We start from the raw sequence: 16,099 nt of genomic DNA on the forward strand, positions 1-16,099 counted from the left end.
TAATGGTGTATCAGTTTTAAAAAAATTTTTTTTCAAAAAACCAGCTCTTTGTTTTACTGACCTCTTCTTATTCTTGCATAGTAATGTGTATGTTTCTGTGTGCAATATGTCCTTAAGCATCCTTTGCATGGCTGGACAAGTGGTGACAAATTCTTTCAATTTCTATTTGTTATGGAAGGTCTTTTTTTCACCTTCATTTGTAAAAGAGAGCTTTGCGGGGTACAATATTCTATGTTGACAGTTTTTTTTTTCTTTTAAGACTTGTAATATATCTCACCATTCCCTTCTAACCTATATGGTTTCTGATGAGAATTCAGCTGTGAGTCTAATTGGAGATCTTCTGAAAGTGATCTGACATTTCTCTCATGCACATTTCAGAATCTTTATGTTTTACCATGGAAAGTTTGACTATGGTGTGTACCAGTGAGGATCTTTTCTGGTCATGTCTTTCAGGAGATCTATGTGCTTCCTCTACTTGGTTGTCCCTTTCTCTTTCTCTAAATTAGGGATGTTTTCTGTAGTTATTTCACTAAATAGGCTTTCTATTCTGTTCTCTTCTCACACCTTCAGGAACTCCTAAGACCCATATGTTGGGTCATTTGATGGTATCCCATAGATCTCCAAAATTGTTTTTATGTTTTGTATTTTCTTCTTCTTTTTTTTTTTTTTTGGTCCAACTATGATTTCCAAAGATTTATCTTCCAGTTTGGATATTCTGTCTTCTACCTCACCAAGTCTGCTGTCAAAGCTTTCTACCACATTTTATGTTTGATCAATTGAATTCATTTCTAATGTTTCATTTTGATTTATCTTTAAAATCTCAATTTCTTGGGAAAAATTTTCATGTTATGTATGGTTTTCTTTAGCATGGATTTGCTTCTGCTTGCTTTTGAGTAATCTTGTGATTAATTTTTTGAATTCCGTTTCTGGCATTTCCTCAGTTTCTCCATCTTCGCATTCTAATATTGAAATGTTGTTGTTTACCTTTGAGGGGTGTCATGGTGTCTTCCTTATTCTTGTTTCTAGAATTTCTGGATTTGTTTTTAGGCATTTGTGGAGTTGAATTCTTTTTTCCTCTGATGGCTTTCATATTTGAGCTATGCCTCTGTTGCTTAGTGGAATGTCTGCACTTTCAGTGAATATCAAAAATGTGTGCTGAGTGTAGCCAGGGAGCTCTGTTCAGTGCTCCAGGGTGGGGCGAGTATCAAGGATAATACCCAAGTTGGATATAGTATATCTCAATGCCCAGGTGTCAGCCCCCAGTGTGTTCTGTGCCACCATATAAACAGCAAAAATGATCTATACAGTCCTCACTGTGAGCACAGTTCCCGCTGCAATGACCTGCTCTAGGCATCCAAGGAGCTCCAAGTGTGTAGAGCCGCACCCAGTTATTGCGCAGAAACCCAGCTAAACCCTGCAACTTCTCATGTAACTACCAAGTCCCCACAGTCTCAGCACACAAGGCCTCCACAGTTGCTGGGTGCAGAGGTTTCTCTCTGCCCTGCCAGCCTGTCCAGTCAACAGAGGTAGATGTTCCCCAAGACAACCCCGCCTAGGTGTCTGGATCTTGGGATTCTGTGGGCACTTCATCATCCGATGTAGTTGCCCCATCACCTCCCAGCCAGACTCAAAGTCAATGGGGACTGCAGATTGTTCCTTCCCCTAGAATCTCTGAATCACACATGTACACAAGAGCCACTGGCCAAATGTTACTCTCTCCCTGCCACTGCTGCCAACACTACTGAGATGTCATCCTGTCTTAGCCAGTTGCTATGTGTGTGCACAAGTCTTCTGCGGCTCCTGCCCAAACCCAAAATGGCCCCTGCCCTTTCTCACCTGGGCAGTGGGCACTGTTGTGGCAAAGCTGGGGTGACATAAATGTGACCCCTCTACTTTCACTGGGTCTATAGACAACCACTAGCAACTGCTAGCCCCCAGGGCTCCAGTCCAGACTCACACCATGCCCTCCCTCCAGCTATATCACCACAGGTTGCTGAAGTCCGGTCTCACCTCTGTCTCCAAACTGCCACCCACTTCAGCTACTGCAGATGTGCATTGTGTTCATGTTTCTGCTGTATATCCACACCTTCCACACAGGTCCCTGGTGTTCCTCTTTCTCTTGTAGGATTTCCAGTGTTGTTTTCTCTCCAGTTCTACTCACATGGGTGCAGGGGCCCAAGGGCTTGGGCCATCCTCTACTGCTTTCCCAGGCAATAGCAGAGAGCTGGATGGGAAAAGGAGCAGAGGGACTAGAACCGATGCCCATATGGGATGCCGGCACACAGGCAGAGGATTAACCTACTGTGCCACAGCGCCAGCCCCTCCATGAATATTTTGAATACCCCCGATGGAATATCATGCTGTATCTGGAGTATGGCAGCTCACCCTTGTAGGATGAGGTTTGCCTTCAAACCATTCCATTGCTCTGGCAAGTCAACATCTTCGACATGGTGTAGTAAATGATAGGATCATGGGGTCTTATGTTTATATGCCCTCTCCCATGCTACCTTTGCTGTAAATTGTACACAATTGTACACATAGTATTGTTGTGCACATAGTATTGTTGAACACAATACTATGTAGAATTTTGTGTCAGTGGACAACTGTATCCTTTGGGTAATGGCGTTATGTTTCTGTGAATGAAAAACAAAACCATGTACACAATGTGTTTATGTAGGTTGCGTCAGTTTAGAAGAAATCTGTGTTCTCCCAGGATAGAAGGGTCCAGTGCAGTCACCTTGCCACCACACAGCTGATTGCTCCTGTAACGTAGTACCTGGTTTGAGGCCCACCTCCTCCACTTCTAATCCAGCTTCCTGCTAACGTACATCCCAAAGGAAGCATGTGATGGCTCACATGGAAGCATGTGACTTAGGTCTCTGCCACATACATAGTGGCCCAGATTACGTTTTGGAATCCTGGCTTCAGCCTGGCCCAGCCCTGGCTGTTGTGGGCATTTGGTAAGTGAACCAGTGTCATGAAAAGCTTTGTCCCTCTGTGTCTTTCAAATGAAATGGAAATAAATTTCAAAATAATTTTTTAAAAAACAGCTATGTCAGTGTTGGTAACTGGGAGCCCATACTGTCAGGCCCATATGTTTCCATCTCTACCATCATGTCTACTCCATTTATGTTTTTGTTGTGCTGTGTCATTGCAGTAGCTGATCATCAAGGCTGGTATATACCAATAGGCTGCATGATTTTGTCTGCTTATTTATTTAGTGCTAGCCTCTGTTGAATGCTTACTGGGTTATGTCTAATATACTCAAAGATCTTGACAGTTTCACCACCCCTTTAGGTTCATCCATGAGCCTTTCCCCAAAAATACCTTGTCTTTGTCTTCTAATATTTCTCTTTCTGGGCCTCTGACTAAGAAGGCCACCCAGTCGCCATTCCCCATGAATATATATTCCAACTGTAGGCTGTTTTTCTTAGCCTCTGCAAACTGAATAATGAGGTACATCATGTGGAACAGCTGAAACAGTTCTGAGTGATAACTTAATGGCACTCTAAGTACCTCTGTTAGAGAAGAAAACTAGGTCTCACATGAATAATTTCAGCTTATACCTAGAAACCAAATTATCTAATTAAACCAGAGAAAGGCCTTAGTTAATGGCAACAAGACCAGCAAATGAAATAAAAGGTATATAGACTGAAAAGAATAAATAAAGCTGTTTGTTTGCAAAAGGCAGTGACCATCCATGTAGAAAATCCAGAAGAACCCACCACAAAAAACTCTGTGGGATAGTAAGGCTTACAGCATGATTGAAGGATATAGGGTTGATATACAAAAGTCAATCATTTTCTTATAAGAAGTATATTAATCAATTTTCATTACTATAATACCTTAGACAAACTACTTAGGAAAGAAAAAGAGACCCATAGTTTTGAAGGTTCAGTCTAAGGATTCGTCAAGTCCAGTTCATTCAGCCTCTGGTAATAGCATTCTTGCTAACAGAGTCCAGAGTCAGCAAAGCATATCACATGACAAGAAGAATCATATGTGTCTATGCTTATCTGTGTGGTCCCTTATAAAGCCAACAGTATGTAATCATAGGGACCCCACAGTAATGACCCAGTCCAATCCAGTCACTTGTCAAAGGCCACACCTCCAAACACCAACACCATAATTGGATTGTTTCTACCCACTTAGCATCATTAACATAATACTTACAGGCCCAAAACTTTTTAAAAATAAATTTATTAATGAAAGCACATATTTTATATATTTCATGGAAACAAAACTAAGAAGGTAAATATAATTTCCTCATTCACTCAGCCCTCCCTCCTACCTTCTTTTTTTTCTTTAATTTTGCAGTAATTTCAGTTGACTATAATTACAAGTTTAATGAACTACTAGCGTAATATTCATAAGTAAAAGTAGAAAGACCATGTTCCACAGGAGTATAAACAAGGGCTAAAAGCAATAATCAAATCATAAGATGTCAGTTTCATCCTTATTTTTTTGTATTCTTTATTAATTACCACATTTCAAAGAAAACATGCTATTTTTCTTTTTGGGGACTGGCTTATACACTAAGCATAATGGTCTCAAGTTGCATCCGTTTTTTTTTTGTTTTTATTTAATGAATACAAATTTCAAACATACAACTTTTAGAGATACAGTGTTTCTTCCCATTCCCTCCCTCCCACCCCCTCTCCCATCCTACCTCCTACTCCCTCTCTCATTCCATTTTCCACTAAGATTCATTTTTAATTGATTTTATATACAGAATACCAACTCTACTCTAAGTATAGAGTTCAACTATTTGCACCCACACAGACACACAAAGTATAAAATACAGCTTGAAGACAAGTTTTACTGTTAATTCTCATAGTACACCACATTAAGGACAGAGGTCAAACATGGGGAGCAAGTGCACAGTGACTCCTGTTGTTGATTTAACAACTGACACTCTTATTTATGATGTTAGTGATCACCTGAGGCTCTTGACATGAACTGCCAAGGCTATGTTAGCCTTTTGAGTCCACAAAATCTGTTGGTTTATAGACAGTGCCATATGCAAAGTGGAAGTTCTCTCTTCCCTTCAGAGAAAAGCACCTCCTTCTTTGATGGCCCCTTCTTTCCACTGAGGTTACACTCACAGAGATCTTTCATGCAGAACCATTTTTGCCACTATGTCTTGGCTTTCCATGCCTGAAATGCTCTTATGGCAATTTCAGTCAGATCCAAATGCCTTAGGGGCTGATTCGAAGATTAGAGTGCTGTTTAGGGCGCTTGTCATTCAATGAGTCTGTTGTGTGGACTGCTTCCCATGTTGGAACTTTCTCTCCTTTGTAATTCTATCTATTGTTATTACCAGGCACTTGGTATTATTTATGTGATCCATTTGACTTATGGTCCTATCCATATGATCAATTCCATACTTAATAAGATCACTTTATCACGTAAGATGGGATAAGTGCCACCCAGCAAAATGAGATTTGGAATCCCATGGCAAGTTTTTAGCTTCACTCTTAGAGATAAGTCTGTGGGAATGTGTGCTGATCTGTACAGATCCTCCCTCTTTCATTCCCACTCTTATTTTTATCCAGTTGCATCAATTTTGTTGCAAAAGAGAGGGTTTCATTCCTTTTCTGGCTAAGTAGTATTCCATAGAGTATACATAGCATATTTTCTTTATCAAGTCATCAGCTGATGGATATCTGATTGATTCCATATCTTAGCTATTATGAATTGAGCTGCAATGAACATGGGGGTACAGATAACTTTCATATGCTGATTTTATTTCATTTAGATAAATTCCCAGGAATGGAATGGTTGGTCATATAGTAGGTCTACATTCAGATTTCTGAGGAATCTCCAAACTGTCTTCTATAATGATTGTACTAGTCTCTATTTGCACAAATATTATATTAGGGTACCTTTTCCCCCACATCCTCATCAACATGATTTGTTGATTTTTGGTGGAGAGCTGTTCTAACTGGGGTAACATGAAACCTCATTGTGGTTTTCATTTTCATTATTCTGATTAGTGATTCTGGGCATCCTTTTATGTGTCTGTTGGTCATTTGTGTCTGTTGGCCATTTCATCTGATCTTTTGAAAAGTGCCTTATTATGTCCTTTGCCCATTTCTTAACTGGATTGTTTCTTTTGTTGTAGAATTTCTTGAGTTTTTTATAAATCTTGCATATTAATCCTTTATCAAATGGATAGTGAAGGTTGGCGCTGCAGCTCAATAGGCTAATTCTCCGCCTGTGGCACTGGCATACCAGGTTCTAGTCCCGGTCAGGGTGCCGGATTCTGTCCCGGTTGCCCCTCTTCCAGGCCAGCTCTCTGCTATGGCCTGGGAGTGCAGTGGAAGATTGCCCAAGTGCTTGGGCCCTGCACTCACATGGGAGACCAGGAGAAGCACCTGGCTCCTGGCTTCGGATCAGTGCAATGCGCCGGCTGCAGCGCACCGCCATGGTGGCCATTGGAGGGTGAACCAACGGCAAAGGAAGACCTTTCTCTCTCTCTCTCTCTCTCTCTCTCTCTCTCTTTCTCTCTCACTGTCCACTCTGCCTGTCAAAAAAAAATGTAAAAAAAAAAAATGGATAGCGAATATTTTCTCCCATTATGTCAGTTGCCTCCTCACTCTGTTGAGTGTTTCCTTTGCAATGCAGAAGCTTCTTAGCTTGATATAATCCATTTGTCAATTTTAGCTGTTACTGCCTGTGCTTCTCGGGTCTTTTCCAAGAAGTCTTTGCCAATGCCAGAATGTCTTAGAGTTTTGCCAATGTTTTCTTCTAGGAAATTTATGGTGTCAGGTCATAGATTTAGATCTTGATCCATTGTGAGTTGATTTTGGTGTAAGGTATAAGGTAGGAGGTCTTGTTTCATACTTCTGTACACAATGATCCAGTTTTCCCAACATCATGTTGAAGACTATCCTTTAGATATTGGGAGTGATTTTAGCTCATTTATCAAAGATTAGTTGGCTGTAGATTTGTGGATTAATTTCTGGAGTTTATAATCTATTCCATTGGTCTACATGTATATTTTTGTGCCGGGACTAAGCTGTTTTGATGATAACTGACCTGTAGTATGTCCTGAAATCTGGTATTTTGTGATGCCTCTAGCTTTATTTTGTTGTTTAAGATTGCTTTAGCTACTCGGGGTCTCTTGTGTTTCCATATGAATTTCAGCATCATTTTTTTTCTAGAACTGAGAAGAATGCACTTGATATCTTGATTGACTCTATAAATTGTTTCAGTAATACGGACTTTTTGATGATACTAATTCTTTGAATGCATGAACATAAACATTTTTCCTTTTTTGTCATCTTCTGTTTCTTTAATGTTTTTTAATTTTCATTACAGACATCTTTCACATCCTTAGTTAAATTTATTTCAAGGTATTCAAATTTTTATAGGTATTGTGAATGGGACTGATCCTTCAAGTTTTTTCTCAGCCATTGTATTATTTTTATATAAAAAGGCTATTGATTTTTGTGTGTTGATTTTATAGCCTGCAACTTTACTGATCTCTCTTGTGAGTTCCAGTTCTCTCTGAGTGGAGTCATTTGGTTTCCTCTATGTAGGATCATATCATCTGGAAACAGGGATAATGTGACTTCCTCCCTTCCAACTTGTATTCCTTTGATTTCTTTTTCTTGCCTGAAGTTGGTTAAAACTTCCAGAACTGTATTGAATAGCAACTGTGAAAGCGGGCATCCTTGTCTGGAACTGGATCTCAGTGGAAATGCTTTCAACTTTATCCCGTTCAATATGCTGTTGGCTGTGGTTTTGTCATATATTGCCTTATTACTGTTAAAATACATTTCTTCTATCTCCAATTGCTTAAAGTTTTTATCATGAAAGGATGTTGTATTTTATCAGATGCTTCTCAGCATCTGTTGAGACAGTCTTGTTGTCATATTGTTTTTATTCATCAGTTAATGTGATATATCACATTGATCTGTGTATGTATGCTGAAACATTTCTGCATACCAGAGATAAATCCCATGTCATCCAGGTGGATGATCTTTCTGATGTGTTGCTGTACTCAATTATCTAGAATCTTATTGAGATCTTTACATCTGTGTTCATCAGGAATATCAGACTATAGTTCTCTTTCTTTTTTGTTATCTTTTTTGAGTTTTGAAAATAAGGTGATACTGGCCTGATAGAAGGACTTTGTGAGGATTCCTTTCCTTTCTATTGTTTTTGAGTAGTTTAATAATTAAGTGATGTAATTAGGTAATTTTATTTCACTGAATAACTTGTCTAAGTAATTCTGCTTTTCCACTCATTCAGAAATGCCTAAGACACATATATTTTGTCATTTGATGGTAACCCATCGATCCTGAACAGTTTTTATATGTTTTTTTTCTTCTTCTCTTTTTTTGTGGCCTGAGATTTTTTCTAAAGCTTTGTCTCTAGCTCAGACATTCTCTCTTCTGCTTCACTGAATCTGGTGTTCACGCCTTCCACTGTATTTTTAATTTGACATCTTGAATTCTTCATTTCTAATATTTCAGTTTGATTTTTCTTCAGCATTTCTGTCTCTCATGGCAGAATTTCTCATCCATATCATTCACAGATTTATTTCAGTTTGCTTCTCTGTTTTTGAGTAATCTTACAATCATTCTTTTGAGTTTCTTTTCAGGCATTTCATGAGTGTCCTCATCCTCACAGTCTAGTACTGAAGTATTATTGTGTTCCTTTTAGAAAGTCATATTGTCTTTCTTTGTTCATGTTTCTTGTATTACTACATTCACATTTGTGCATCTGGAGAAACACTTGCTGATATTTCCTCTGAAGTCCTTGTTCTTAGAAATATGCCTCTGGGAGTAGTGGGATGCCCATACCTTCAGGGGATATCCAGAGGCATATGCTAGGTAGGACCAGGGAGCTCTGGCCAGAATTTGTGGTTGAGGCAAAAGTCCACAGTAACACCCAAATTATGCAAGGTAGCTCACCTTTGTCGTCAGTAGGGGAGAGATGATTCCCTGGCTGGTGTAACTGATCACTGTCTATGCCTTCTCTGTGCCAACATGAACCTCTCTGTGCTGGAACCCCTACTAACTGAGGTGCATGAACCACACGAAGAATCTGTATTCCATAGTGTGAGTGTGGATCCCTCCACAATGTCCATTCCTGGCACTCAGGAAATTCTGAGCTTCTGGAGTCAGGCTCAGTAATTGCCCAAAAACCCAGCCACACCCTGCACCCTATTTCCAGCCTATCGCATAGTCACAGGCTGCAGGGAATCCATTCTGTGCCCTGTAAGCCTCCCTGTCCAAAGAGAGAGCTGCCTCATCCCTGAGTCTAGCACTTTGGTGGGAGGAGGGAAGTGGAGGTACCCTGCCCCCACCAACTCTCCAGACTAGACTCCACTGGCCTCATTCTGTGAAGACAGCCCTCAGCCACTAGTTACCCTCGTTGGGTTACCCACCATTCTCAGTGAGGCTGGCACCCTGTCTGCCACCTTGTCTACCCAGGCTCAACATCAGTGGGGACCATGGATTTCTCCCTCTGTCAACATCCACCAGAAGCATGTGGCCTGCTGCAGTCTCTACTCACCTTATTCTGAGAAGATGACACTTCTCCCACTGGTCACTGGGCAGCTTATTGTGGGGAGGGGAAGAAAGCAATGTGGCCTCTGTTCATAGTTAAGTAGGCACCCTGCTCCCTGCCAGTTTGCCTGGACTCAAAATCAGCAGGGACCATGAGTCTCTTCCCCAGGTAAGATCACCAATGAAACACGGGCTTCTGCACACTCCTCTCACTGCATTCTGGGAAGATGGCCTCTAGCATCTCTGCCAGCCACTAGCTTCAGGAGTTGCTGGTGGTGTCCCACAAGATGCTGTGTGTCTGTACAATCTTTCCATATACTTTTCACTGAAAACTTGTCACCAACTATCTTCCAGGAATCCAGACTTTCCCCTGTTCTTCTGATATGTTCCTGGTATAAAAATCAGTGTACTTTTCTCTATTCAGTCATCTTGGAATCACTGAGGTCCAAACCTTTAACCTGTGGACTCTTCGGGAGTGTTCAACCTCCAAACCATTGCATAGGCATACTTGAAAAGGCTTGTGGAAAATGGAATTAAAAGATAAGTTTGGATATAAAATTTTTTTTGAAATCCATGCATATGAATGATCTTCAAAACAATCAAAGAAAATGCATATTATGGAAAACTATGCATAGATTTTTCAAGTTTCTTGAACCAAAATGAACTGATCTTTTTTTTTTTTTTAGATTTATTTATTTTATTTATTTATTTTTTTGACAGGCAGAGTGGACAGTGAGAAAGAGAGACAGAGAGAAAGGTCTTCCTTTGCTGTTCACCCTCCAATGGCTGCCGCGGCCGGCGCGCTGCAGCCGGCGCACCGCGCTGATCCGATGGCAGGAGCCAGGTGCTTCTCCTGGTCTCCCATGGGGTGCAGGGCCCAAGCACTTGGGCCATCCTCCACTGCACTCCCTGGCCACAGCAGAGAGCTGGCCTGGAAGAGGGGCAACCAGGACAGAATCTGGCGCCCCGACCAAGACTAGAACCAGGTGTACCAGCGCCACAAGGCAGAGGATTAGCCTAGTGAGCCGCAGCGCCGGCTCATGAACTGATCTTTTAATTCTGTTTTTCCACAAACTTTTTAAAGTGCCTTCATATACCAGCAATGAACAAGAAGAATTTAAAATTAAAAACCCAGTACCATTTACATTAACATCCCCCAAAATATTTAGGTCTAAACCTAGCCAAATATGTGCAATGTCTATATGAGGAAAATTATAATCTGATGAAAGGAATCCCAGAATAACCAACCACATGAAAAGATATTCCATGTTCATGGACAGGCTGACTCACTGCTATCAAGATGTCCTTTTTACTTACTTTACAACCCAAAATTCAATGGAAATCTAAAGCAGATTGTTTTGTGTTAACCAACTGATTGTAAAGTTCACATGGGAAAGGAAATGACTCAGAATAGCCAACTTAATATTGAAGAGTAATATTACCAGACTTTGAAGTCTTACTGTAAAGCAGTGGTAATCAAGGCAAAGTGGTATTGACAAACAGATCCATGGAACAGAGAGCTGACACATGTACATTTAATCAAGTCATGTTTGATAGAGGAGCAAAGACAATAGTAGTGGAGTCAAAATGTTCTTTCAAGGCCGGCGCTGCGGCTCACTAGGCTAATCCTCTGCCTTGTGGCGCCGGCACACTGGGTTCTAGTCCCGCTTGGGGCGCCGGACTGTCCCGGTTGCCCCTCTCCAGGCCAGCTCTCTGCTGTGGCCAGGGAGTGCAGCGGAGGATGGCCCAAGTGCTTGGGCCCTGCACCCCATGGGAGACCAGGATAAGTACCTGGCTCCTACCATCAGATAAGCGCAGTGCGCTGGCCGCAGCGCTCTGGCCTCGGCGGCCATTGGAGGGTGAACCAACGGCAAAGGAAGACCTTTCTCTCTCTCTCTCTCTCTCTCTCTCACTCTCACTCTCACTGTCCACTCTGCCTGTCAAAAAATTTTTTAAAAAAATTGTTCTTTCAACAAATAGTGCTTGTACAAATAGAAATTCCATATAGAAAAATAAATGTAAATACAGCCTTAAAACCTTCAGCTAGAAGACAGGGAAAATTGTCTCTGATTCATGAAACTCAGAATTGCTGGTGAAACACACACATCTCATGCTAAGTTCTTTCATTTTAGCTTCACGATCATGAATCTTAAGGGGAACATTGATTCTTACAGATAAATTTGTTTATGACTTGATTCTGTTCTCACACATTCTTGGGTGCTTATTTCACACATTCCCCCCTTACACTTTCCCCTAATTCCTATATAACCAAATATCTACTTTTTTCCTCTATCAGTTTATCTAGTCTTTACATACCCCATAAATGATATCATACATTATGAGGTCTTTTGTGTCTGGCTTCTTTCATTTAGCACAGTATTTTCAGGGCCCATCCATATTGTAACATGTATCAGTACTTCAGTTTTTTTATATACAAATATCCATTGTATAGACCCAGCATTTCATTTATCTACTCATCACGTAATGAATATTTGGGTTGTTTCCCAACTTTCTAGCTACTATGAATAATGGAGCTATAAACATTTGTGTACAAATTTGGTTTGGACATGTGTTGTCAGTTCTCTTAGGTCATGGATAACTAACTTATTTTAAAATTGTTTTTAATTATGTGAAAGAGAGATAAAGATAAAAAGAGATCTTCCATCTGTTGATTTACTCTCCAAAATCTTGCAACAGCTTGGGGTAGGCCAGACTGAAACCAGGAGCCCAGAACTCAAATCTCATGAGTGGCAGGAACTTAGGTACTTGAGATATCATCTGCGATTTCTGAGGGTGTACATTGTCCAGAACCTGGAATCAGAAATGGAGCCAGGATGCAAACCCAGGCACTGAAGTATAGGGCATACTTAAGCACTGAACCAAACACCTACCCCGTGTTTAATTTCTTGAAGACCCACTAAACTGTTTTCCAAAGGCAACATGTTATATTATGTTCCAACCAGGTGTATTTGATGGCTCTAATTTCTCCATATCTTTTCTTACTGTTATTATTGCCCATCTTTTGTATTATATACATTCTAGTAGATGTTAAGTGGTTTCTCATGATGGTTTTGAGTTGCAGTTCTTAATGGTCAGTGACACTGCATCCTTCTATATGTTTATTGGTCATTTATATAATCTTCTTTGCAAAAACGTCTATTTAAATCCTTTGACCACTTTTTAAATTGGTTATCTTTTTGTTACTGTGTTGCAAGTTCTTTATATATTCTAGGCACTAATCTTGTCAGATAAATGATTTGCAAGTATTTTTCTCCCATTACATTGGTTGTCTTTTTGATTTCTTGATTGTGTCCTGTAATGCATAAAAGTTTGATGCTATCCAATTTGTTATTTTTGTTGTTGTTATTGTTGCTTTGGTTTTATATCCATGAAATTATTTCCCAATTGAAAGTCACAAAAAAGTTGGGCCCCTGCCTCACATGATGTACAAAAATTAACTCAAAATAGATCAAAATCTAGTAAGGATTAGACCCATAAAACTCGTAGAAGAGGAATAATGAGATTTTAATCAAATCCTGTTGATTGGAGATACTATGGAATTAAAGGATATTGATATCTGAGTATTCAATTAAGTGAGCTGAAAATTGAATTTGTCAGAGAGGAGACCATGAAATGGAAATTCTAGAAGACTTGGTCTAGGATAGGACTTATGTGAGTAAGTGACTCAAATAAGATGGTATACCACGTTTTTTAAGAAAGTATTCCAAGGAACTAAGAGTATCAGAAGGAATAGTTTCTATTATGTAATCACCATTTTTAGAGCAGTGCTTATACCAAAAAAAAAAAAAAAAAAAAAAAAGCAGATAGTACTTAGATTTCCATATTTCCAGAATATATATTCTGTTTCATTGATCCATTTGTGTAATCTTTTGCCAGTACTACATTGTCTTGATTACTGTAACAGTTATGGTAAGACTTTAAGTCTGTTTGAGTCAGTTCTGAGACTTTATTTCTCTTCAGTATTGACAAATCAGTCTTTTTCCTTTCATATAAATTGTAAGCTCAATTGGTGGTCAGTATCCACAAAAATAACTTGATAGGACTTGGATTTGAGATGGTATTGAATTCATAGATAGCACTGGGGAAGACTGACATCTTTACAAATAATGAATCTTCCTAACCATAAATATGGAATAAATCTTCATTTATATCTGTCACCTTGGATTTCTTTCATCAGAATGTTAGTTTTCCACAGAGGAATATACTTTTTTGAATTTGTATCAAATTATTTGTTTTTTAGTGCTAATGTAAATGATTTTTTAAATTTCAAATTCCAATTATTTATTGCAGATATACAGAAAAGCAGCTAACTTTTGTCTATTAATCTTGGATTTTATCACCTTGCTACAATTGCATATTGTTTCCAGGAGTTTTTCCTCATTGATTCTTAGGATACTCTGCGTAAACAGTCCTGTTATTTGCAAATGATGATTGTTTTATTTCTTACTTCCAACCTATGTATCTTTTGTTTACTTATTTTATTGCTAGGACTGGAAGCCTGAACTTCCAGCATGATGTTTAATGGGAATGTTGAGGATCCCTGAAGCTATGACTCAGAGCTTACATAGGACAGCTAATGCAGTCACCCTGCAGGCCCTCTGGGCGAGAGTATGCCCTTTGCTTGGAATGCAAATAGATGTTCTGTGGGGAGAGGAAGGGAAGGGTAACCCCTCCAATATAAGCAGTTTTAGGTGGGGACACAGGTCTTTAAATCTCTCCACAGGACTAACATAGGCTCATTTTCAAGTCAGCATCTTTTAACCCAAATGTCAGCAGTGTTTTCTTTCTTTTTTTCTTTTTTTTACAGGCAGAGTTAGACAGTGAGAGAGAGAAACAGAGAGAAAGGTCTTCCTTCCATTGGTTCACCCCCTAAATGGCTGCTACAGCCGGCGCACTGTGCCGATCCAAAACCAGGAGCCAGGTGCTTCCTCCTGGTCTCCCATGCGGGTACAGGGCCCAGCAGTGTTTTCATGGAAATCCTTGAACACTGAGGAATGTGAAAATATTCATGGAGCATTGTTTCCAACAGGGAGATGAAAGATGACCTCAGACTCCACAGATTGTACTGGTGACTGAGGCAGATAAAGATAGTGAGGCTGTCACTGGGGTCGGGAAGAGGGTGGGTATTAAGTGATGGGTTTCTGGGCTTCCCTGTTCATCCCTGAGGCTAGCAGTGAAGTCTAAGGGTGATGCAGATGTGGTACCAATACATGGGTTCATTTAGGACATGAGCTGATTGAATCATGTTGAGCATCTAAAGCTTAAAATGCAGACCTACCTCAGATCTGCATTTTTATGACCCATTTACAATTTTAATATCTTCAACTTTTCCCTCTCCAACTCTAGTATCTATCCTTTTATGTGTAAATCCTTCTTTTCTATAGGATCTTCCCAATAACATGATTTACCAAGTTGCCATTAAATCTCTTCCTCAAGACTGGCTGTGGTGTGAAACTTGGTGTGATGATGAATCCAAACAAAGAGCCAAAACAATTGATTTGGTGAGTGCCTATGATCTCGTTTGTATATAAGCATATAGGGAAATGTACAAATAGAAATATATTCTGTGGGTTGGTTGGTTGGTTTTTGAGACAGAGAATGAGACAGATGGATCCCAGATGCCCACAGCAGCCAGGCTGAGCCAGCGCTGAGGTGGGAAATTTGATCCAGACCCCCACATGTATGGCAGAAATCCAACTGTTTGAGTCATCATCACAGCTTCTGAGGGTCTGCATTACCAGGAAGCTGGAGTCAGGAGCTGGTATTGGAAATGGAACCCACACTTTCCAGTAGGGAATATGGGCGTCATAACCAGCATCATAATCACTAGGCAAATACCCACTCCTATTTTCTGTTTTACAAATGGAATAACATGCATACTACCTCATTTTTCCTAATGCTCAGTCTATTACATATTTACATAGCTATCAAGTAGAGTGCTGTATCAGGGGGCCCCTGAGGCCACCCTCATATTTGATAATTTGCTAAGATTTGTGTAATACAAAATAGAGCTGTATTCATGGTTGTAGTTTATTATAATGAAAGAATTCAAAGAAAGTCAGCAAAGAGAAAAGGTACATGGGATAAATAGAAAACCTGATGCAAAATCCCATGAGTCATCTCTGTGTGAATCACATAGGACAGGCTTAATTCCTCAAGCAATCAGACATCCCACAATATGTGGGAAATATTACCTTTCAAGAGGGCATGTTATAAACCCAGTAGCAAAAGCTTGTATTGGGTCTGTTCACCATATAAGCACCCTCTGCCTAGCACATACCAAAATCCTGAAGCCCAGAGAGTGAGGTGTTTAGCATTAACCATAATGTTTGCCCAAACAGCAAGGCACACTCTTACCAGGGAATGGTCGGAACCCTCCTCAAGCCTAAGTTCCCACAGGCCAGCCAAGGACTAGCCTTACATGTAGGCTTCTCTCAACACAACAGTCTCAGGCTGCTGTTAAACTCTTCCTGCACAGAGTCTTGAAAGAAACACCATGAGCTGGCCAAAAGTGTTCATAGATTAAGTTATCTTAGTATCTTCAGTTTTTTCCTCTT

The 16,099-nt window shown here is 40.0% G+C and overlaps 1 protein-coding gene across 12 annotated transcripts in view; it reads left to right on the forward strand.

Moving 5' to 3' along the window:
* The window catches only part of UGGT2 (UDP-glucose glycoprotein glucosyltransferase 2), a 246,604-nt gene that overhangs the window by 223,355 nt on the left and 7,150 nt on the right, over positions 1–16,099 (forward strand). For all 12 annotated transcript variants that reach the window (XR_016212759.1, XR_016212760.1, XR_016212758.1 and 9 more), the window contains one exon: positions 14,927–15,043. Coding sequence is in view for 8 of the 12 variants with exons in the window: in XM_089303495.1 (XP_089159621.1) it covers positions 14,927–15,043 (117 nt within the window). In the remaining 4 variants the exon portion in view is untranslated. The remainder of the gene's footprint in view (positions 1–14,926; positions 15,044–16,099) is intronic.

Source organism: Oryctolagus cuniculus, chromosome 9, assembly GCF_051225735.1.
Source record: "Oryctolagus cuniculus isolate XC-2025 breed Fujian yellow rabbit chromosome 9, ASM5122573v1, whole genome shotgun sequence".
Classification (NCBI taxonomy): Eukaryota; Metazoa; Chordata; class Mammalia; order Lagomorpha; family Leporidae; genus Oryctolagus; species Oryctolagus cuniculus.